Below are 24638 nucleotides of genomic sequence, written 5' to 3' on the forward strand. Positions count from 1 at the left end.
ATGAGCTTAAAAGTTTTTCGTTTAACTTACCAGGGTTCTTCCTTGTCAATCTCAGAATGTTACTCGTACTGGGTATTTCGTCATTGGCTTTCCTAAATAATAGGCATTTAACTTCTACATCTGTGCTCGTAAAGTTCATTTCCAAACATCCAGAATAACTATTTCGGTTGTTGATTTTTTCATTTTCTTTCTCCACCGGTACTTCAACATCATCTTGTCCTAAGGTTTTATTTTATTTATTCACTATGTACACATATACAGGTAAAGTCAAATTGATCGAGTTAATTGCGCACCTGGCAGCTGTGACGTCACATCGAGCGTGAGTGCGAGGGAGGTGCGCAGTTAACTCGATCGGGTTCTACCACTAGACTAGGGATGCTATGGATATGTAGTTTCGGTTATGGAAACGGTTACGGATATAGGAATAATATTATACCGGTTTCGGTTACGGCTACGGATATTTTTTTATATCAGATATCCGAAAGTTTCGGTTACGGTTACGGATATCCATAACATCCCTGCACTAGACCACAGACTATATAATAATATAATAATAAATATAATAATAATAATAAATATAATAAATCTTTGGACAATTTCACACAGCGCTAGCTAGCCCCAAAGTAAGCAACTTAATGCTTGTGTTATGGGTGCTAGCTTAACGGATATACTACTTATATACTTTTTTTTTTTAAATACACCCATATTATACATAGTAACACCCAGACCCGTCACAGAAATTAAAATTCATCATTTCAATTTCTGCCCGGCCGGGAATCGAACCCGGGACCTCTCGGCATAGTAGTCCGCTCTGAACCACTACACCAAACGGCCGACTAAAGACTGGGCGACTCCTTAAAAACTACAAGCTGACCCGGTGTGTGGAGGTGGGTAAGGAAGAGGGGCAGCCATAGTAGATAACACAGAGTCGTACAGGAGCGTGCAAGGAAGAGGTGCAGCAACCGTAGTAAAGGAACGGGTGGGACGAACAAGGATAGGCGAATCCAACTCGCGAGGCTTGACAGGGATACGCTGGTTAAGGCGGCTCTTTTCAAGGCTTGGGAGCCTGCGGGTAGCGAGCCATTGGACGTGGAGAGGGTCATTAATTATACACATATTTTCTACTTTGCCGAACATTTGCACGAGAACGGTTTGTTCAAAACATATGAATTTGGTCTTATTTAATGCAGGATTAAATGCCTTTCAACCGTCAGGAAGACCACTTTTCGATAGGGTAAGTCCTTTACGCGGTATAACCGGAAAACCGAAAAAGCGCCCCTTTCGGGGGCCCCCACCACTTAAGCAAAACTCCGTCGAAGTCGAAAACCTAGGAGAGTCTTTATGGGTAACTAATGAAGCCATTAAAGCACTAAAATCTTTAGTAGGAATTATTTCCGATTTAATTCATTTTTGTGTTTAATTCTACTGGCCTATTAGTAAACACAAAACTTGTTAGATACTTATTACTAAAGGCAGTGTATTAGTCAACTTAAAACGATACCCAACAACATACCACGGGACTATTCCCACCTCTCGTTCCCACCGCTGCAACTCCTGTGTAGCCAGGATCTACAGCTTGACCGCCAATAAAACCCAACCAGTGAAGGACAAGTTCGTCCCGGGGGAAAGTTAAACTGTCATTGGACCCACAACGAAATTAATCAGAAGAACATAATAGAAGTTCCAACCACATACCAGCAGTGATAAGTTTCATAATACATTTTTCTGCATTCATGATTGTGTCGTAGCAACTAAAGCACAGTGTTTGGCCATTTGTGAAACCAGACGCTTCATCGCCATTTTTTTTAATTTTCAATATTGATGAAGATTGACCTGAAATCAAAAATAATCATTTTACTTCATTTTTATAGCTTCTCTCTCCTCCTCTCAAACAATTAGAGCCCTTTTCCACGACAATCTTCCCAGTTTTGAGGGATCCAGTAAAGCAGGATCCAAAACTGGACTGATACGGTTAAGTACGATCCCTTTCCGGGTTGATAAATGTGCGACGACCTTTGTTAAACTGTCATTGGACCCGCAAAGAAGTTAATCAGAAGAACATAATAAATATCTCTACAAATACAAAAAATTACAGGGCCCTAAAGTTGTGCGCCATTTTGATCGGTGTAAAGCCTGGTCCGTGAGCACGTAGAATCCCGTCCAATGACCCCAAGCTACCCATCCTTATCGCTCGCGCGTAATTATATTGCTGTCACGACTGTGCGACGCGCGCCCGCAGTGAGTGTGCGAGCGCGACAGCAACATAATTACGTGCGAGCGACAAGGATGGGCAGCTTGGGGTCATTGGACGGGATTCTACGTGCTCACGGACCAGGCTTTAGGTAGTCACGACACTCACGACAGTCATTCGGAGTACAAACAGTAATTACCCCTGGTCCAGTGCTGTTGACAGATCCAATTGCTTATATTTATCAAACTAGCGTTTTACAATGTTAAAGGATAGATCTTTATTACTAAAAGTGAAATTAAACTGTCCTCTTCAGTTTTGTATTGATTATCCACGTCGAAAGTTAACATAAAATCTTCGCGCGAAAATTTCCGCAAGTCAATTCCATGTTTATGTGGCCAAGACAAATTTCAAGTCAATATTAATAATAAAAATGTGCTCAAATGATAAAAAGTTTTGAATAAGGTTATAGTAAAAATAAAAAACTTTTCATTAAAAATTAAAAGTATCAGCTATATCGTCTAACAACACGTATGTCAAGGCTCACAACTTAAATAGCGCCCTACGTAATATGACGTTTCAAGTCCCTCACTTTTCTTGCGCTTGCTTATTTATCTAGGCTTTATCATTAACACACAATAAAAACTTCCTATTATTCAAATCAAACCTACATAAATGGCTTCCTAAATTACGCTTGTAAAACTTACTTTTTGTGAATACGAGAAAATTTGCACAAACACTAAAAAATATGAGACACTTCATGTTAATAATGTTCACAATAATAATTCTATGTGATATTATATAACATACAGCTTTTGGGTGTTGTAAGGAAATAAATGTTGTTCTGACGCATAGTGTCGATGGGGCGACCATAATATGCAATGCATTAGGACCTCAGATCATAGAAAGGGATTAGGACATAAATAAACCTCTGTGGTCTAGTGGTAAGACCACCTGCTTCAGACGCAGAGGTCCCTGGTTCGATTCCTAGTGGGGGCAGACTTTTCTGTTCGGTTTGGTTGGTGGTAGGGCTTGTTCTAAGTCCGCCTAGCTACCACCATCTTACCTAAGTCTGTCGCCATAACAACAATGTTAACAGCATTGTTGCGTTTGGCAGTTAGAGGATAGATAGCCAGTTCCTCCGTGGTTGAGGATTCCGGGTGAAGCTCGCGTCCACCTTCGGCCTGATCTCACTTACCGTCAGGTGAGATACAGGCAAAAAGCTTCGTCGTTGTGGATAAAAAGGCATCTACTTAGCATTGTAGGTAAATGACTTTTTTTGCGTGGGCAGGCCTCCTACTAGGTGGACCGACGATCTGGTAAAGGTCGCAGGAAGAGTCTGGATGCGGGCAGCGCAGGACCGTGCACTGTGGAAAACCTTGCTGGAGGCCTTTGTCCAGCAGTGGACGTCATTTGGCTGAAACGAACGAACGAACGACTTTTTTTGGTCGTAATGTCTATTTTACAAACATCTTATTTCTTCGACACGCTGCTATAATCTACGACGTCGACAAAAGAAAGAGTTTATCCGAAAAAAAAAACAGAAAGCGTGGTTACAACAATATAACACATTGTTGTGGTTAAAACTCAATAATTTACCTCCTGAATTTAAAAAGGAAAATCGATGGATATAATTATCTAGTAATACCGACCTTCCTGTTAAAATTGTTGATGTGAAACGACCACAGTGGATATACAAATAAAAATAATCTTAGATTATTTTAATTAGGTATTTACAGTACGACTAGCACGAAAAACTTTCGAGTTCGAATCGTTTGCGTATTCGAATCGCCATAAAGAGATTTAGTACAAAAACTACAACAGCGCCCTTGTGAACGTGTCGTAAAGCGAACTTAGTATGAGAAATGGTTGCACGAAACTTATTTTGAGAATCAAAATTGTCACGTTAACGTTTAATTCGAAGGTTGAGTATCGAATTTTGTCGAATACGCAAACGATTCGAAGACGAAAGTTGTTTATGCAAGAGGTACTGAAAACTGTATGGTGGTAGAGAATTTACGAAAAAAAATCTTTGAATGCAGTTCTCTTTGTTTTCTATATTGTACCTACTTATAATAAATCTGTAGAGAGGTCAATTCTGTACATGAAATATATATTCTAAATAACTATCAGGGGGTGATTTGTGATCGATACTGATGCCAAAAATGCAATCAGTAAAATTTTTGTCTGTCTGTCTGTCTGTCTGTCCGTCTGTATGTTCCTTATAGAAACAAAAACTACTCGACGGATTTTAACGAAACTTGGTACAATTATTCTTCATACTCCTGGGCAGGTTAAAGTATACTTCGGAATTCCCACGGGAACAGGAATTAGCGGGAAACTCCTTTTGTATGAAAAATCTAAACCGCTTAAGTTAGATGCTTGAAATTTGGCATGCAGGTACCTTAGTAAACTTAAAGCTTAGTTACAACAGGATATTGAAAAATTCCCACGGGAACGGGAGTTAGCGGAAAAAAACATTTGTATGAAAAAATCTAAACCGCGTAAGATAGATGAAGGGGGTAAAACGGGATCCACGCGTACGAAGTTGCGGGCGGCCGCTAGTCAAAAATAAAGTAATGTTTTCTTTGAGTAAAATTTTCTATCTACAGCATTAAGAGTACTTTCCCTCTATGTGGCATTACAAGACATGTATGTGTGTAAACATGCACTTCTGTTCGTTTCGCCATGCGTCGCCCATACTTCGCGCTTCGTCTCGGTCAATTACCCGCATAGTGCAAATGGGCCTTATACATAAACAGGAGTTACCTTCTGATGATGCAACTGATGCTTTTGGAGTTTGCTTGGTAACAAAAACAATACGTTACGAACACAGATCACAGAAACTAAAGGAGATGTGCCAAGGGGGCGGGGCCGGTGTAGCAGCAATAAAGAACACATTGCTCGTGAAAGCAATGATGACAGCAGCGACGTCATAATGTAAACAGTTTACATTGCTTGCGTAGTACTAAAGATTATTCGAACGTTGAGTACTGATACCGCAGCCGCGCAGTGGATAATGAGCACATAATTATTTTGATTTCTTTGTGTGTGTGAATTTGTAATGCGACACAGATTTTCGAACTCAGCGCATTAGTTGGCATCTCTCTATATCTCTATGGTTACGAACGAATTCGTTGTCTGTTCTCTCTCTCTTTTGCACGAACTATTTTATGCAGGTTTCCGTTTAGTAGTTTAAGTGTTTTAATATTAATGTTTACACGAACATCCCGTTACAATCCCGTTTGCAGTGTCCCACAAAAACCGATCCGAGGGCTTAGTGTGAATTTTGTAAACGTTGTTAAAACTAATGGACTAAAGCTGAGTTGCACCATCTTACTTTAACTTTAACAAACGTCAAAAATCTGGCAAGCTCCATACAAAAAGCACCGGTTATCGCCATAGTTACGGTCAAAGCCCGATGACCCAAACTTCATGATTCACCAACATTCTATTCTATATTGAGAGCATACGCTGATAAACTTTCAGCTTTTATAAAATGACGTAGATCTGGCGTTCACTAGCTCTTTCTTAGTCTATAACTACTTATCGGCCAACTAAAAGTCGGTGGTCTGCGCCTAGGCTTGACGACGAAATGTATGACGGATTGTACAGCTCCCTAGCGGAAACTTCAAGAACTAAAATTGACATATATTTTTTTAACGCGCTCACTGGTGAGGACGTTTGATGTAACCTCACAAAGCCCTCTGTAGTCTGCGACTAGGCTATGTGCAAAATTTCACACGACAGTCCAGTTTAGCGGGACCCGGTAATACAGGATGCAGGATAACCTTTTGAGGGTGCGCCGGATGCAGGAGCGGTCTTGGTTGATGACTTCGAGGGAGTTATGTAAGAAGTTGCTTTTTGAGTCTGCTTGGTTCACACACTCACTGCGGGCGCCCGTCGCACAGTCGCGACAGCAATATAATTACGCGCGACGCGAGCGATAAGGATGGGTAGCTTGGGGTCATTGGACAAAATTCTACGTGCTCACAGACCGGGCTTTAGTTAAAAACATCTTAGGCTTAGTTACCTTTAGATGATGTGGCTGATGATGCAGATCTTGGTGGGGTCACCACGTCTGGAGATTTCGTGGGAGATGAGTTGGAACTTTTGGAAGTCTCTTTTGGAGTCTGACCAAATCTTGCAGTGGTTGCTTCGGCTGCATTAACTGTAATGAATATGAACAATTAATAATGTGCACATAACAAAGTACACACGGCCACACTGTTAACTATCCATTTCCGTTTTTGCTCTCGCTCTCATCAAATGGTGATTCTTTGCGATAGAACGAGACGACATGACAGGCAATGGATAGTTAACACTGTTGCCGATGGTACATAAGCAGACCAGACACTAGGGCTGAGTTGCACCACCAAACTTTGACCGTAACTTTAACGACCTATGTTTTTTGTATGGAGTTTGACAGATTTTTGACGTTTGTCGAAGTTGAAATAAGATGGTGCAACCCAGCCTAATATCAACGATTCTGTAACGTCAAGTGACAGAAATTGGAACTAACAATCGAGCATTGATAGCAGCGCCCTCTTGTAAATGTCATTATTGTGACACTTCAGTGTTGTCCAACGTGGCATAAATCGGAACTAACAATCGAGTATTGGTAGACCCGCACTGCTACTGCCCCGCGTTTGGTCTGCCGAAGCCTTAACAGGGGGGCGGCGACACCATCAATGCCGGATCGCTGGTTCCGATTTTTGCCACTGAACCGATTTTTATGAAATTTGGCATAGAGATAGTTTGAGTCCCGGGAAAGGACATACGATAGTTTTTATCCCGGTTTTTGAAACAGGGATGCGCGCGATAAAGTTTTCTGTGACAGACAAAATTCTACGCAGGCGAAGCCGCGGGCGGAAAGCTAGTAAGTGTATGATTTCAATTTGAATTATATTTTTCTGTAAAGTAAACGTGGATTTCTTTTGTCTGACGAATTTTGTCATGAGGTGACACATCAAGTCTTCCAGTGACTTGACCCACTTTTAACTTGGTCCACGGGCCAAGTAGCTGGTTTGAAAATGAAAATGATTTTTTTTTATTGCTACACTAAAATATAAATTACTTACATGTGAATGGGTATACATACACAGAAATAAAGAAAGAAAAAAAAGAAAAAGTTATAAACAAAAATTTGATTATGATGTTACACTTTTATAGGTAAGCAAAAGGTACCAGTCTCAGCATAATGATGAGCTACAAGCTCAGCGCTGATTTTCAGACTGGCCCTGAAACTGGTCGGTTGGGTTGGGAGGATAGTGTGTTTTTGAGGCACATGTTAATTTTCTGTGGCGGTGTAGGTGTTTGAGTGTTTTCTAAGTGTTTTGTGTTGTTGTTTTGTGTTATTAGGTGTTTTGTGTTTTTATAATATCGAAATGCAAGTTAAGGTGTGTGTTTCGTGCGTCGGTGCTGTGGGGGTTTTGCATAGACCAGTGACTTCTTCCAGTGGTTTGAATTTCTAAATAGTTTTTCTTCCAGTGACTGGGCCCGCCTTCAATATTTTATTAATAAATTAAATAAAAAATCAACAAAAATCTACTCTAGAATCTTAGAGGTGTGTCACTAGATGAAAAACTATTTAAAAACTCAAACCAGCGACTTGGCCCGTGAAGCTAAAAACCCAACTACGACAAAAAACGACGCTGAAAAAGTATAAAACAAGATTTTCAGAATACTGAACTGAACAAAGTTGCTAATGTAGTTGCATAGTAATTTTCATGTTTGGAAAACCGCAGTCACACGTTGGCAAAGTGCTACGGTAGGTAGGTATATGCAACGTGATTGGTTCGTGTGTGACCCTGTGCTGTGAGTCCTCGTGCACTGTGAGACTTCATAGTAATGTTTGTCAATACGGGCGTAAGTCTTCTATGAGCTTAAAAGTTTTTCGTTTAACTTACCAGGGTTCTTCCTTGTCAATCTCTGAAGGATGCTCCTACTGGGTTTTTCGTCATTGGCTTTTATAAATATTAGGCATTTAACTTCTACATCTGTGCTCGTAAAGTTCATTTCCAAACATCCAGAACAACTATTTCGGTTGTTGATTTTTTCATTTTGTTTCACCGGTACTTCAACATCATCTTGTCCTAAGGTTTTATTTTATTTATTCACTATGTACACATTTACAGGTAAAGTCAAATTGATCGAGTTAATTGCGCACCTGGCAGCTGTGACGTCACATCGACCGTCAGTGCGAGGGAGAGTTGCATTCTAGTGAAGTGCGCAGTTAACTCGATCGGGTTCTACCACTAGACTAGGGATGTTATGGATATGTAGTTTCGGCTATGGAAACGGTTACGGATATAAGAATAATATTATACCGGTTTCGGTTACGGCTACGGATATTTATTTATATCAGATATCCGAAAGTTTCGGTTACGGTTACGGATATCCATAACATCCCTGCACTAGACCACAGACTGGGCGACTCCTTAAAAACTACAAGCTGACCCGATGTGTGGAGGTGGGTAAGGAAGAGGGGCAGCCATAGTAGATAACATGGAGTCGTACAGGAGCGTGCAAGGAAGAGGTGCAGCAACCGTAGTAAAGGAACGGGTGGGACGAACAAGGATAGGCGAATCCAACTCGCGAGGCTTGACAGGGATACGCTGGTTAAGGCGGCTCTTTTCAAGGCTTGGGAGCCTGCGGGTAGCAAGCCATTGGACGTGGAGAGGGTCATTAATTATACGTATATTATATTCTACTTTGTCGAACATTATCACGAGAACGGTTTGTCCAAAACACATGAATTTGGTCTTATTCAATGCAGAATTAAATGCCCTTCAACCGTCATGAAGACCACTTTTGGATACTGTAAGTTCTTTACGCGGTACAAAGTAAAATCGGAAAAATTCCCCCCACCTCGCCGAAGTCGAAAACCTAGGAGAGTCTTAATGGGCAAAAAATGAAGCCATTAAAACAAAAAACCTTTTGTAGGAATTATTTCCGATTTCATATTTTTTCGTGTTTTATTCTACTGGCCTATAAGGCATACATTTACTAACCATGTGGATCATTGTTGTCTTAAAATAAATAAATTGAATTGAATTAGTAAAGACAAAACTTGTTAGATATTAGTAAAGGTAGTGTATTAGTAAACTTAAAACGATACCCAACAACATACCACGGGACTATTCCCACCTCTCGTTCCCACCGCTGCAACTCCTGTGTAGCCAGGATCTACAGCTTGACCGCCAATAAAACCCAACCAGTGAAGGACAAGTTCGTCCCGGGGGAAAGTTAAACTGTCATTGGACCCACAACGAAATTAATCAGAAGAACATAATAGAAGTTCGAACCACATACCAGCAGTGATAAGTTTAATAATACATTTTTTTGCATCAATGTTTGTGTCGTAGCAACTAAAGCACAGTGTTTGGCCATTTGTGAAACCAGACGCTTCATCGCCATCTTCTATAATTTTCAATATTGTTGAAGATTGACCTGAAATCAAAAATAATCATTTTACTTCATTTTTATAGCTACTCTCTCCTCCTCTCTAACAATTAGAGCCCTTTTCCACGACAATCTTCCCAGTTTTGAGGGATCCAGTAAAGCAGGATCCAAAACTGGACTGATACGGTTAAGTACGATCCCTTTCCGGGTTGATAAATGTGCGACGACCTTTGTTAAACTGTCATTGGACCCGCAACGAAGTTAATCAGAAGAACATAATAAATATCTCTACAAATACAAAAAATTACAGGGCCCTAAAGTTGTGCGCCATTTTGATCGGTGCCGCGGTGTAAAGCCTGGTCCGTGAGCACGTAGAATCCCGTCCAATGACCCCAAGCTGCCCATCCTTGTCGCTCGCACGTAATTATGTTGCTATCATTAATATACAGGGTGTTAGGTAAATGGGTATATGAGCCGACACTAGCCCATGTTAACATGGTCATATAAATGGTATGGTGAAGTCAGAAATTTGATATCATCATTTTAATTTTTTTAATTTTCATACAAAATAAATTTTATAAAATCCGATTTGTATGAATTTTTTTTTTTTTAATGAAGATATCAATTTTCTGACTTCACCATGCCATTTATATGACCATGTTAACATGGGCTCGTGTCGGCTCATATACCCATTTACCTAACACCCTGTATATGAACACAATAAAAACTTCCTATTATTCAAATCAAACCTACATAAATGGCTGGTTCGTTTGATCATATAATTATTGACGGGATTGCTACCATGTGCCTTAATTTTGAGTTTCCGATATTTCTGCACTGTTCCAAGCAAGGTAGACCGATATGTCTGCCCTTAACATCTCATCTCACCCGCAAGTTTCCTTCCTTTCGCTTGGAACAGTGCAGAAATATCGGAAATTCAAACTTAAGGTAGGTACATGGTAGCAATCCCGTCAGTAATAATAATTATGTTAGTGATCATGAAAATTTAAAACAATATAAAATATTAAAAGATAAGTGAGACTTTCTATTACAAACGCAATTTAACTGGTTAATCGAGCAGAAATTAGTCTATGAATAAAACAAACATTGTAGATATTAAAAAGCAGCCTTATTTCTTAAAAAATACGAGTGTGTAGGGTAGGTACCTAAAATTGTATTGCTTAGATCAGGATTTCCCTCGGGTTCAAAGTCTGAAAACAAAGAAATATTGATAAATAAATAAATAATAAATGTAGGTAATGTTGAACCGCTGTCGCAACTAAAATAATCGTAATATTGTAACACCTACTGATGTAAACCCATTTTCGCAAAATCTATACTTCTATACTAAAAATGCGAAAGTAACTCTGTCTGTCTCTCTTTCACGCCTAAACCACTGAACCGATTTTTATGAAATTTGGCATAGAGATAGTTTGAGTCCCGGGAGAGGACATACGATAGTTTTTATCCCGGTTTTTGAAACAGGGATGCGCGCGATAAAGTTTTCTGTGACAGACAAAATTCTACGCAGGCGAAGCCGCGGGCGGAAAGCTAGTAAGTATATGATTTGAATTTGAATTATATTTTTCTGTAAAGTAAACGTGGATTTCTTTTGTCTGACGAATTTTGTCATGAGGTGACACATCAAGTCTTCCAGTGACTTGACCCACTTTTAATTTGGTACACGGGCCAAGTCGCTGGTTTGAATTTCTAAATAGTTTTTCTTCCAGTGACTGGGCCCGCCTTCAATATTTTATTAATAAATTAAACACCAAATCAACAAAAATCTACTCTTGTCTAAAAGAGGTGTGTCACTAGATGAAAAACTATTTAAAAACTCAAACCAGCGACTTGGCCCGTGAAGCTAAAAACCCAACTACGACAAAAAACGACGCTGAAAAAGTATAAAACAAGATTTTCAGAATACTGAACTGAACAAAGTTGCTAATGTAGTTGCATAGTAATTTTCATGTTAGGATAACCGCAGTCACACGTTGTCAAAGTGCTACGGTAGGTAGGTACATGTAACGTGATTGGTTCGTGTGTGACCCTGTGCTGTGAGTCCTCGTGCACTGTGAGACTTCATAGTAATGTTTGTAAATACGGGCGTAAGTCTTCTATGAGCTTAAAAGTTTTTCGTTTAACTTACCAGGGTTCTTCCTTGTCAATCTCAGAATGTTACTCGTACTGGGTATTTCGTCATTGGCTTTCCTAAATAATAGGCATTTAACTTCTACATCTGTGCTCGTAAAGTTCATTTCCAAACATCCAGAATAACTATTTCGGTTGTTGATTTTTTCATTTTCTTTCTCCACCGGTACTTCAACATCATCTTGTCCTAAGGTTTTATTTTATTTATTCACTATGTACACATATACAGGTAAAGTCAAATTGATCGAGTTAATTGCGCACCTGGCAGCTGTGACGTCACATCGAGCGTGAGTGCGAGGGAGGTGCGCAGTTAACTCGATCGGGTTCTACCACTAGACTAGGGATGCTATGGATATGTAGTTTCGGTTATGGAAACGGTTACGGATATAGGAATAATATTATACCGGTTTCGGTTACGGCTACGGATATTTTTTTATATCAGATATCCGAAAGTTTCGGTTACGGTTACGGATATCCATAACATCCCTGCACTAGACCACAGACTATATAATAATATAATAATAAATATAATAATAATAATAAATATAATAAATCTTTGGACAATTTCACACAGCGCTAGCTAGCCCCAAAGTAAGCAACTTAATGCTTGTGTTATGGGTGCTAGCTTAACGGATATACTACTTATATACTTTTTTTTTTTAAATACACCCATATTATACATAGTAACACCCAGACCCGTCACAGAAATTAAAATTCATCATTTCAATTTCTGCCCGGCCGGGAATCGAACCCGGGACCTCTCGGCATAGTAGTCCGCTCTGAACCACTACACCAAACGGCCGACTAAAGACTGGGCGACTCCTTAAAAACTACAAGCTGACCCGGTGTGTGGAGGTGGGTAAGGAAGAGGGGCAGCCATAGTAGATAACACAGAGTCGTACAGGAGCGTGCAAGGAAGAGGTGCAGCAACCGTAGTAAAGGAACGGGTGGGACGAACAAGGATAGGCGAATCCAACTCGCGAGGCTTGACAGGGATACGCTGGTTAAGGCGGCTCTTTTCAAGGCTTGGGAGCCTGCGGGTAGCGAGCCATTGGACGTGGAGAGGGTCATTAATTATACACATATTTTCTACTTTGCCGAACATTTGCACGAGAACGGTTTGTTCAAAACATATGAATTTGGTCTTATTTAATGCAGGATTAAATGCCTTTCAACCGTCAGGAAGACCACTTTTCGATAGGGTAAGTCCTTTACGCGGTATAACCGGAAAACCGAAAAAGCGCCCCTTTCGGGGGCCCCCACCACTTAAGCAAAACTCCGTCGAAGTCGAAAACCTAGGAGAGTCTTTATGGGCAACTAATGAAGCCATTAAAGCACTAAAATCTTTAGTAGGAATTATTTCCGATTTAATTCATTTTTGTGTTTAATTCTACTGGCCTATTAGTAAACACAAAACTTGTTAGATACTTATTACTAAAGGCAGTGTATTAGTCAACTTAAAACGATACCCAACAACATACCACGGGACTATTCCCACCTCTCGTTCCCACCGCTGCAACTCCTGTGTAGCCAGGATCTACAGCTTGACCGCCAATAAAACCCAACCAGTGAAGGACAAGTTCGTCCCGGGGGAAAGTTAAACTGTCATTGGACCCACAACGAAATTAATCAGAAGAACATAATAGAAGTTCCAACCACATACCAGCAGTGATAAGTTTCATAATACATTTTTCTGCATTCATGATTGTGTCGTAGCAACTAAAGCACAGTGTTTGGCCATTTGTGAAACCAGACGCTTCATCGCCATTTTTTTTAATTTTCAATATTGATGAAGATTGACCTGAAATCAAAAATAATCATTTTACTTCATTTTTATAGCTTCTCTCTCCTCCTCTCAAACAATTAGAGCCCTTTTCCACGACAATCTTCCCAGTTTTGAGGGATCCAGTAAAGCAGGATCCAAAACTGGACTGATACGGTTAAGTACGATCCCTTTCCGGGTTGATAAATGTGCGACGACCTTTGTTAAACTGTCATTGGACCCGCAAAGAAGTTAATCAGAAGAACATAATAAATATCTCTACAAATACAAAAAATTACAGGGCCCTAAAGTTGTGCGCCATTTTGATCGGTGTAAAGCCTGGTCCGTGAGCACGTAGAATCCCGTCCAATGACCCCAAGCTACCCATCCTTATCGCTCGCGCGTAATTATATTGCTGTCACGACTGTGCGACGCGCGCCCGCAGTGAGTGTGCGAGCGCGACAGCAACATAATTACGTGCGAGCGACAAGGATGGGCAGCTTGGGGTCATTGGACGGGATTCTACGTGCTCACGGACCAGGCTTTAGGTAGTCACGACACTCACGACAGTCATTCGGAGTACAAACAGTAATTACCCCTGGTCCAGTGCTGTTGACAGATCCAATTGCTTATATTTATCAAACTAGCGTTTTACAATGTTAAAGGATAGATCTTTATTACTAAAAGTGAAATTAAACTGTCCTCTTCAGTTTTGTATTGATTATCCACGTCGAAAGTTAACATAAAATCTTCGCGCGAAAATTTCCGCAAGTCAATTCCATGTTTATGTGGCCAAGACAAATTTCAAGTCAATATTAATAATAAAAATGTGCTCAAATGATAAAAAGTTTTGAATAAGGTTATAGTAAAAATAAAAAACTTTTCATTAAAAATTAAAAGTATCAGCTATATCGTCTAACAACACGTATGTCAAGGCTCACAACTTAAATAGCGCCCTACGTAATATGACGTTTCAAGTCCCTCACTTTTCTTGCGCTTGCTTATTTATCTAGGCTTTATCATTAACACACAATAAAAACTTCCTATTATTCAAATCAAACCTACATAAATGGCTTCCTAAATTACGCTTGTAAAACTTACTTTTTGTGAATACGAGAAAATTTGCACAAACACTAAAAAATATGAGACACTTCATGTTAATAATGTTCACAATAATAATTCTATGTGATATTATATAACATACAGCTTTTGGGTGTTGTAAGGAAATAAATGTTGTTCTGACGCATAGTGTCGATGGGGCGACCATAATATGCAATGCATTAGGACCTCAGATCATAGAAAGGGATTAGGACATAAATAAACCTCTGTGGTCTAGTGGTAAGACCACCTGCTTCAGACGCAGAGGTCCCTGGTTCGATTCCTAGTGGGGGCAGACTTTTCTGTTCGGTTTGGTTGGTGGTAGGGCTTGTTCTAAGTCCGCCTAGCTACCACCATCTTACCTAAGTCTGTCGCCATAACAACAATGTTAACAGCATTGTTGCGTTTGGCAGTTAGAGGATAGATAGCCAGTTCCTCCGTGGTTGAGGATTCCGGGTGAAGCTCGCGTCCACCTTCGGCCTGATCTCACTTACCGTCAGGTGAGATACAGGCAAAAAGCTTCGTCGTTGTGGATAAAAAGGCATCTACTTAGCATTGTAGGTAAATGACTTTTTTTGCGTGGGCAGGCCTCCTACTAGGTGGACCGACGATCTGGTAAAGGTCGCAGGAAGAGTCTGGATGCGGGCAGCGCAGGACCGTGCACTGTGGAAAACCTTGCTGGAGGCCTTTGTCCAGCAGTGGACGTCATTTGGCTGAAACGAACGAACGAACGACTTTTTTTGGTCGTAATGTCTATTTTACAAACATCTTATTTCTTCGACACGCTGCTATAATCTACGACGTCGACAAAAGAAAGAGTTTATCCGAAAAAAAAAACAGAAAGCGTGGTTACAACAATATAACACATTGTTGTGGTTAAAACTCAATAATTTACCTCCTGAATTTAAAAAGGAAAATCGATGGATATAATTATCTAGTAATACCGACCTTCCTGTTAAAATTGTTGATGTGAAACGACCACAGTGGATATACAAATAAAAATAATCTTAGATTATTTTAATTAGGTATTTACAGTACGACTAGCACGAAAAACTTTCGAGTTCGAATCGTTTGCGTATTCGAATCGCCATAAAGAGATTTAGTACAAAAACTACAACAGCGCCCTTGTGAACGTGTCGTAAAGCGAACTTAGTATGAGAAATGGTTGCACGAAACTTATTTTGAGAATCAAAATTGTCACGTTAACGTTTAATTCGAAGGTTGAGTATCGAATTTTGTCGAATACGCAAACGATTCGAAGACGAAAGTTGTTTATGCAAGAGGTACTGAAAACTGTATGGTGGTAGAGAATTTACGAAAAAAAATCTTTGAATGCAGTTCTCTTTGTTTTCTATATTGTACCTACTTATAATAAATCTGTAGAGAGGTCAATTCTGTACATGAAATATATATTCTAAATAACTATCAGGGGGTGATTTGTGATCGATACTGATGCCAAAAATGCAATCAGTAAAATTTTTGTCTGTCTGTCTGTCTGTCTGTCCGTCTGTATGTTCCTTATAGAAACAAAAACTACTCGACGGATTTTAACGAAACTTGGTACAATTATTCTTCATACTCCTGGGCAGGTTAAAGTATACTTCGGAATTCCCACGGGAACAGGAATTAGCGGGAAACTCCTTTTGTATGAAAAATCTAAACCGCTTAAGTTAGATGCTTGAAATTTGGCATGCAGGTACCTTAGTAAACTTAAAGCTTAGTTACAACAGGATATTGAAAAATTCCCACGGGAACGGGAGTTAGCGGAAAAAAACATTTGTATGAAAAAATCTAAACCGCGTAAGATAGATGAAGGGGGTAAAACGGGATCCACGCGTACGAAGTTGCGGGCGGCCGCTAGTCAAAAATAAAGTAATGTTTTCTTTGAGTAAAATTTTCTATCTACAGCATTAAGAGTACTTTCCCTCTATGTGGCATTACAAGACATGTATGTGTGTAAACATGCACTTCTGTTCGTTTCGCCATGCGTCGCCCATACTTCGCGCTTCGTCTCGGTCAATTACCCGCATAGTGCAAATGGGCCTTATACATAAACAGGAGTTACCTTCTGATGATGCAACTGATGCTTTTGGAGTTTGCTTGGTAACAAAAACAATACGTTACGAACACAGATCACAGAAACTAAAGGAGATGTGCCAAGGGGGCGGGGCCGGTGTAGCAGCAATAAAGAACACATTGCTCGTGAAAGCAATGATGACAGCAGCGACGTCATAATGTAAACAGTTTACATTGCTTGCGTAGTACTAAAGATTATTCGAACGTTGAGTACTGATACCGCAGCCGCGCAGTGGATAATGAGCACATAATTATTTTGATTTCTTTGTGTGTGTGAATTTGTAATGCGACACAGATTTTCGAACTCAGCGCATTAGTTGGCATCTCTCTATATCTCTATGGTTACGAACGAATTCGTTGTCTGTTCTCTCTCTCTTTTGCACGAACTATTTTATGCAGGTTTCCGTTTAGTAGTTTAAGTGTTTTAATATTAATGTTTACACGAACATCCCGTTACAATCCCGTTTGCAGTGTCCCACAAAAACCGATCCGAGGGCTTAGTGTGAATTTTGTAAACGTTGTTAAAACTAATGGACTAAAGCTGAGTTGCACCATCTTACTTTAACTTTAACAAACGTCAAAAATCTGGCAAGCTCCATACAAAAAGCACCGGTTATCGCCATAGTTACGGTCAAAGCCCGATGACCCAAACTTCATGATTCACCAACATTCTATTCTATATTGAGAGCATACGCTGATAAACTTTCAGCTTTTATAAAATGACGTAGATCTGGCGTTCACTAGCTCTTTCTTAGTCTATAACTACTTATCGGCCAACTAAAAGTCGGTGGTCTGCGCCTAGGCTTGACGACGAAATGTATGACGGATTGTACAGCTCCCTAGCGGAAACTTCAAGAACTAAAATTGACATATATTTTTTTAACGCGCTCACTGGTGAGGACGTTTGATGTAACCTCACAAAGCCCTCTGTAGTCTGCGACTAGGCTATGTGCAAAATTTCACACGACAGTCCAGTTTAGCGGGACCCGGTAATACAGGATGCAGGATAACCTTTTGAGGGTGCGCCGGATGCAGGAGCGGTCTTGGTTGATGACTTCGAGGGAGTTATGTAAGAAGTTGCTTTTTGAGTCTGCTTGGTTCACACACTCACTGCGGGCGCCCGTCGCACAGTCGCGACAGCAATATAATTACGCGCGACGCGAGCGATAAGGATGGGTAGCTTGGGGTCATTGGACAAAATTCTACGTGCTCACAGACCGGGCTTTAGTTAAAAACATCTTAGGCTTAGTTACCTTTAGATGATGTGGCTGATGATGCAGATCTTGGTGGGGTCACCACGTCTGGAGATTTCGTGGGAGATGAGTTGGAACTTTTGGAAGTCTCTTTTGGAGTCTGACCAAATCTTGCAGTGGTTGCTTCGGCTGCATTAACTGTAATGAATATGAACAATTAATAATGTGCACATAACAAAGTACACACGGCCACACTGTTAACTATCCATTTCCGTTTTTGCTCTCGCTCTCATCAAATGGTGATTCTTTGCGATAGAACGAGACGACATGACAGGCAATGGATAGTTAACACTGTTGCCGATGGTACATAAGCAGACCAGACACTAGGGCTGAGTTGCACCACCAAACTTTGACCGTAACTTTAACGACCTATGTTTTTTGTATGGAGTTTGACAGATTTTTGACGTTTGTCGAAGTTGAAATAAGATGGTGCAACCCAGCCTAATATCAACGATTCTGTAACGTCAAGTGACAGAAATTGGAACTAACAATCGAGCATTGATAGCAGCGCCCTCTTGTAAATGTCATTATTGTGACACTTCAGTGTTGTCCAACGTGGCATAAATCGGAACTAACAATCGAGTATTGGTAGACCCGCACTGCTACTGCCCCGCGTTTGGTCTGCCGAAGCCTTAACAGGGGGGCGGCGACACCATCAATGCCGGATCGCTGGTTCCGATTTTTGCCACTGAACCGATTTTTATGAAATTTGGCATAGAGATAGTTTGAGTCCCGGGAAAGGACATACGATAGTTTTTATCCCGGTTTTTGAAACAGGGATGCGCGCGATAAAGTTTTCTGTGACAGACAAAATTCTACGCAGGCGAAGCCGCGGGCGGAAAGCTAGTAAGTGTATGATTTCAATTTGAATTATATTTTTCTGTAAAGTAAACGTGGATTTCTTTTGTCTGACGAATTTTGTCATGAGGTGACACATCAAGTCTTCCAGTGACTTGACCCACTTTTAACTTGGTCCACGGGCCAAGTAGCTGGTTTGAAAATGAAAATGATTTTTTTTTATTGCTACACTAAAATATAAATTACTTACATGTGAATGGGTATACATACACAGAAATAAAGAAAGAAAAAAAAGAAAAAGTTATAAACAAAAATTTGATTATGATGTTACACTTTTATAGGTAAGCAAAAGGTACCAGTCTCAGCATAATGCTGAGCTACAAGCTCAGCGCTGATTTTCAGACTGGCCCTGAAACTGGTCGGTTGGGTTGGGAGGATAGTGTGTTTTTGAGGCACATGTTAATTTTCTGTGGCGGTGTAGGTGTTTGAGTGTTTTCTAAGTGTTTTGTGTTGTTGTTTTGTGTTATTAGGTGTTTTGTGTTTTTATAATATCGAAATGCAAGTTAAGGTGTGTGTTTCGTGCGTCGGTGCTGTGGGGGTTTTGCATAGACCAGTGACTTCTTCCAGTGGTTTGAATTTCTAAATAGTTTTTCTTCCAGTGACTGGGCCCGCCTTCAATATTTTATTAATAAATTAAATAAAAAATCAACAAAAATCTACTCTAGAATCTTAGAGGTGTGTCACTAGATGAAAAACTATTTAAAAACTCAAACCAGCGACTTGGCCCGTGAAGCTAAAAACCCAACTACGACAAAAAACGACGCTGAAAAAGTATAAAACAAGATTTTCAGAATACTGAACTGAACAAAGTTGCTAATGTAGTTGCATAGTAATTTTCATGTTTGGAAAACCGCAGTCACACGTTGGCAAAGTGCTACGGTAGGTAGGTATATGCAACGTGATTGGTTCGTGTGTGACCCTGTGCTGTGAGTCCTCGTGCACTGTGAGACTTCATAGTAATGTTTGTCAATACGGGCGTAAGTCTTCTATGAGCTTAAAAGTTTTTCGTTTAACTTACCAGGGTTCTTCCTTGTCAATCTCTGAAGGATGCTCCTACTGGGTTTTTCGTCATTGGCTTTTATAAATATTAGGCATTTAACTTCTACATCTGTGCTCGTAAAGTTCATTTCCAAACATCCAGAACAACTATTTCGGTTGTTGATTTTTTCATTTGGTTTCACCGGTACTTCAACATCATCTTGTCCTAAGGTTTTATTTTATTTATTCACTATGTACACATTTACAGGTAAAGTCAAATTGATCGAGTTAATTGCGCACCTGGCAGCTGTGACGTCACATCGACCGTCAGTGCGAGGGAGAGTTGCATTCTAGTGAAGTGCGCAGTTAACTCGATCGGGTTCTACCACTAGACTAGGGATGTTATGGATATGTAGTTTCGGCTATGGAAACGGTTACGGATATAAGAATAATATTATACCGGTTTCGGTTACGGCTACGGATATTTTTTTATATCAGATATCCGAAAGTTTCGGTTACGGTTACGGATATCCATAACATCCCTGCACTAGACCACAGACTGGGCGACTCCTTAAAAACTACAAGCTGACCCGATGTGTGGAGGTGGGTAAGGAAGAGGGGCAGCCATAGTAGATAACATGGAGTCGTACAGGAGCGTGCAAGGAAGAGGTGCAGCAACCGTAGTAAAGGAACGGGTGGGACGAACAAGGATAGGCGAATCCAACTCGCGAGGCTTGACAGGGATACGCTGGTTAAGGCGGCTCTTTTCAAGGCTTGGGAGCCTGCGGGTAGCAAGCCATTGGACGTGGAGAGGGTCATTAATTATACGTATATTATATTCTACTTTGTCGAACATTATCACGAGAACGGTTTGTCCAAAACACATGAATTTGGTCTTATTCAATGCAGAATTAAATGCCCTTCAACCGTCATGAAGACCACTTTTGGATACTGTAAGTTCTTTACGCGGTACAAAGTAAAATCGGAAAAATTCCCCCCACCTCGCCGAAGTCGAAAACCTAGGAGAGTCTTAATGGGCAAAAAATGAAGCCATTAAAACAAAAAACCTTTTGTAGGAATTATTTCCGATTTCATATTTTTTCGTGTTTTATTCTACTGGCCTATAAGGCATACATTTACTAACCATGTGGATCATTGTTGTCTTAAAATAAATAAATTGAATTGAATTAGTAAAGACAAAACTTGTTAGATATTAGTAAAGGTAGTGTATTAGTAAACTTAAAACGATACCCAACAACATACCACGGGACTATTCCCACCTCTCGTTCCCACCGCTGCAACTCCTGTGTAGCCAGGATCTACAGCTTGACCGCCAATAAAACCCAACCAGTGAAGGACAAGTTCGTCCCGGGGGAAAGTTAAACTGTCATTGGACCCACAACGAAATTAATCCGAAGAACATAATAGAAGTTCGAACCACATACCAGCAGTGATAAGTTTAATAATACATTTTTTTGCATCAATGTTTGTGTCGTAGCAACTAAAGCACAGTGTTTGGCCATTTGTGAAACCAGACGCTTCATCGCCATCTTCTATAATTTTCAATATTGTTGAAGATTGACCTGAAATCAAAAATAATCATTTTACTTCATTTTTATAGCTACTCTCTCCTCCTCTCTAACAATTAGAGCCCTTTTCCACGACAATCTTCCCAGTTTTGAGGGATCCAGTAAAGCAGGATCCAAAACTGGACTGATACGGTTAAGTACGATCCCTTTCCGGGTTGATAAATGTGCGACGACCTTTGTTAAACTGTCATTGGACCCGCAACGAAGTTAATCAGAAGAACATAATAAATATCTCTACAAATACAAAAAATTACAGGGCCCTAAAGTTGTGCGCCATTTTGATCGGTGCCGCGGTGTAAAGCCTGGTCCGTGAGCACGTAGAATCCCGTCCAATGACCCCAAGCTGCCCATCCTTGTCGCTCGCACGTAATTATGTTGCTATCATTAATATACAGGGTGTTAGGTAAATGGGTATATGAGCCGACACTAGCCCATGTTAACATGGTCATATAAATGGTATGGTGAAGTCAGAAATTTGATATCATCATTTTAATTTTTTTAATTTTCATACAAAATAAATTTTATAAAATCCGATTTGTATGAATTTTTTTTTTTTAAAATGAAGATATCAATTTTCTGACTTCACCATGCCATTTATATGACCATGTTAACATGGGCTCGTGTCGGCTCATATACCCATTTACCTAACACCCTGTATATGAACACAATAAAAACTTCCTATTATTCAAATCAAACCTACATAAATGGCTGGTTCGTTTGATCATATAATTATTGACGGGATTGCTACCATGTGCCTTAATTTTGAGTTTCCGATATTTCTGCACTGTTCCAAGCAAGGTAGACCGATATGTCTGCCCTTAACATCTCATCTCACCCGCAAGTTTCCTTCCTTTCGCTTGGAACAGTGCAGAAATATCGGAAATTCAAACTTAAGGTAGGTACATGGTAGCAATCCCGTCAGTAATAATAATTATGTTAGTGATCATGAAAATTTAAAACAATATAAAATATTAAAAGATAAGTGAGACTTTCTATTACAAACGCAATTTAACTGGTTAATCGAGCAGAAATTAGTCTATGAATAAAACAAACATTGTAGATATTAAAAAGCAGCCTTATTTCTTAAAAAATACGAGTGTGTAGGGTAGGTACCTAAAATTGTATTGCTTAGATCAGGATTTCCCTCGGGTTCAAAGTCTGAAAACAAAGAAATATTGATAAATAAATAAATAATAAATGTAGGTAATGTTGAACCGCTGTCGCAACTAAAATAATCGTAATATTGTAACACCTACTGATGTAAACCCATTTTCGCAAAATCTATACTTCTATACTAAAAATGCGAAAGTAACTCTGTCTGTCTCTCTTTCACGCCTAAACCACTGAACCGATTTTTATGAAATTTGGCATAGAGATAGTTTGAGTCCCGGGAGAGGACATACGATAGTTTTTATCCCGGTTTTTGAAACAGGGATGCGCGCGATAAAGTTTTCTGTGACAGACAAAATTCTACGCAGGCGAAGCCGCGGGCGGAAAGCTAGTAAGTATATGATTTGAATTTGAATTATATTTTTCTGTAAAGTAAACGTGGATTTCTTTTGTCTGACGAATTTTGTCATGAGGTGACACATCAAGTCTTCCAGTGACTTGACCCACTTTTAATTTGGTACACGGGCCAAGTCGCTGGTTTGAATTTCTAAATAGTTTTTCTTCCAGTGACTGGGCCCGCCTTCAATATTTTATTAATAAATTAAACACCAAATCAACAAAAATCTACTCTAGAATCTTAGAGGTGTGTCACTAGATGAAAAACTATTTAAAAACTCAAACCAGCGACTTGGCCCGTGAAGCTAAAAACCCAACTACGACAAAAAACGACGCTGAAAAAGTATAAAACAAGATTTTCAGAATACTGAACTGAACAAAGTTGCTAATGTAGTTGCATAGTAATTTTCATGTTAGGATAACCGCAGTCACACGTTGTCAAAGTGCTACGGTAGGTAGGTACATGTAACGTGATTGGTTCGTGTGTGACCCTGTGCTGTGAGTCCTCGTGCACTGTGAGACTTCATAGTAATGTTTGTAAATACGGGCGTAAGTCTTCTATGAGCTTAAAAGTTTTTCGTTTAACTTACCAGGGTTCTTCCTTGTCAATCTCAGAATGTTACTCGTACTGGGTATTTCGTCATTGGCTTTCCTAAATAATAGGCATTTAACTTCTACATCTGTGCTCGTAAAGTTCATTTCCAAACATCCAGAATAACTATTTCGGTTGTTGATTTTTTCATTTTCTTTCTCCACCGGTACTTCAACATCATCTTGTCCTAAGGTTTTATTTTATTTATTCACTATGTACACATATACAGGTAAAGTCAAATTGATCGAGTTAATTGCGCACCTGGCAGCTGTGACGTCACATCGAGCGTGAGTGCGAGGGAGGTGCGCAGTTAACTCGATCGGGTTCTACCACTAGACTAGGGATGCTATGGATATGTAGTTTCGGTTATGGAAACGGTTACGGATATAGGAATAATATTATACCGGTTTCGGTTACGGCTACGGATATTTTTTTATATCAGATATCCGAAAGTTTCGGTTACGGTTACGGATATCCATAACATCCCTGCACTAGACCACAGACTATATAATAATATAATAATATAATAATATAATAATAAATATAATAATAATAATAAATATAATAAATCTTTGGACAATTTCACACAGCGCTAGCTAGCCCCAAAGTAAGCAACTTAATGCTTGTGTTATGGGTGCTAGCTTAACGGATATACTACTTATATACTTTTTTTTTTAAATACATACATATTATACATAGTAACACCCAGACCCGTCACAGAAATTAAAATTCATCATTTCAATTTCTGCCCGGCCGGGAATCGAACCCGGGACCTCTCGGCATAGTAGTCCGCTCTGAACCACTACACCAAACGGCCGACTAAAGACTGGGCGACTCCTTAAAAACTACAAGCTGACCCGGTGTGTGGAGGTGGGTAAGGAAGAGGGGCAGCCATAGTAGATAACACAGAGTCGTACAGGAGCGTGCAAGGAAGAGGTGCAGCAACCGTAGTAAAGGAACGGGTGGGACGAACAAGGATAGGCGAATCCAACTCGCGAGGCTTGACAGGGATACGCTGGTTAAGGCGGCTCTTTTCAAGGCTTGGGAGCCTGCGGGTAGCGAGCCATTGGACGTGGAGAGGGTCATTAATTATACACATATTTTCTACTTTGCCGAACATTTGCACGAGAACGGTTTGTTCAAAACATATGAATTTGGTCTTATTTAATGCAGGATTAAATGC

The 24638-nt window shown here is 39.9% G+C and overlaps 2 protein-coding genes across 16 annotated transcripts in view; one reads left to right on the forward strand and one right to left on the reverse strand.

Moving 5' to 3' along the window:
- Window positions 1–24638, forward strand: part of LOC135085659 (uncharacterized) — a 354394-nt gene that overhangs the window by 185802 nt on the left and 143954 nt on the right. The gene's annotated exons all lie outside the window — the stretch shown is intronic.
- The window catches only part of LOC135085657 (uncharacterized), a 150294-nt gene that overhangs the window by 121174 nt on the left and 4482 nt on the right, over window positions 1–24638 (reverse strand). For 7 of the 13 annotated variants that reach the window (XM_063980430.1, XM_063980435.1, XM_063980436.1 and 4 more), the window contains exons 3-15: window positions 23454–23642; window positions 22471–22515; window positions 21214–21351; window positions 19809–19994; window positions 17933–18070; window positions 13407–13544; window positions 11742–11930; window positions 10759–10803; window positions 9503–9640; window positions 8098–8283; window positions 6222–6359; window positions 1696–1833; window positions 31–219 (exon numbers count right to left, since the gene is read on the reverse strand). In XM_063980430.1, coding sequence (XP_063836500.1) covers window positions 31–219; window positions 1696–1833; window positions 6222–6359; window positions 8098–8283; window positions 9503–9640; window positions 10759–10803; window positions 11742–11930; window positions 13407–13544; window positions 17933–18070; window positions 19809–19994; window positions 21214–21351; window positions 22471–22515; window positions 23454–23642 — 1857 coding nt within the window. Of the gene's footprint in view, window positions 1–30; window positions 220–1695; window positions 1834–6221; window positions 6360–8097; window positions 8284–9502; window positions 9641–10758; window positions 10804–11741; window positions 11931–13406; window positions 13545–14606; window positions 14695–17932; window positions 18071–19808; window positions 19995–21213; window positions 21352–22470; window positions 22516–23453; window positions 23643–24638 lie in introns of those variants that run through there. The other 6 variants (XM_063980431.1, XM_063980428.1, XM_063980432.1 and 3 more) reach the window with 6 other exon arrangements.

Source organism: Ostrinia nubilalis, chromosome 29 (assembly GCF_963855985.1).
Source record: "Ostrinia nubilalis chromosome 29, ilOstNubi1.1, whole genome shotgun sequence".
NCBI lineage: Eukaryota > Metazoa > Arthropoda > Insecta > Lepidoptera > Crambidae > Ostrinia > Ostrinia nubilalis.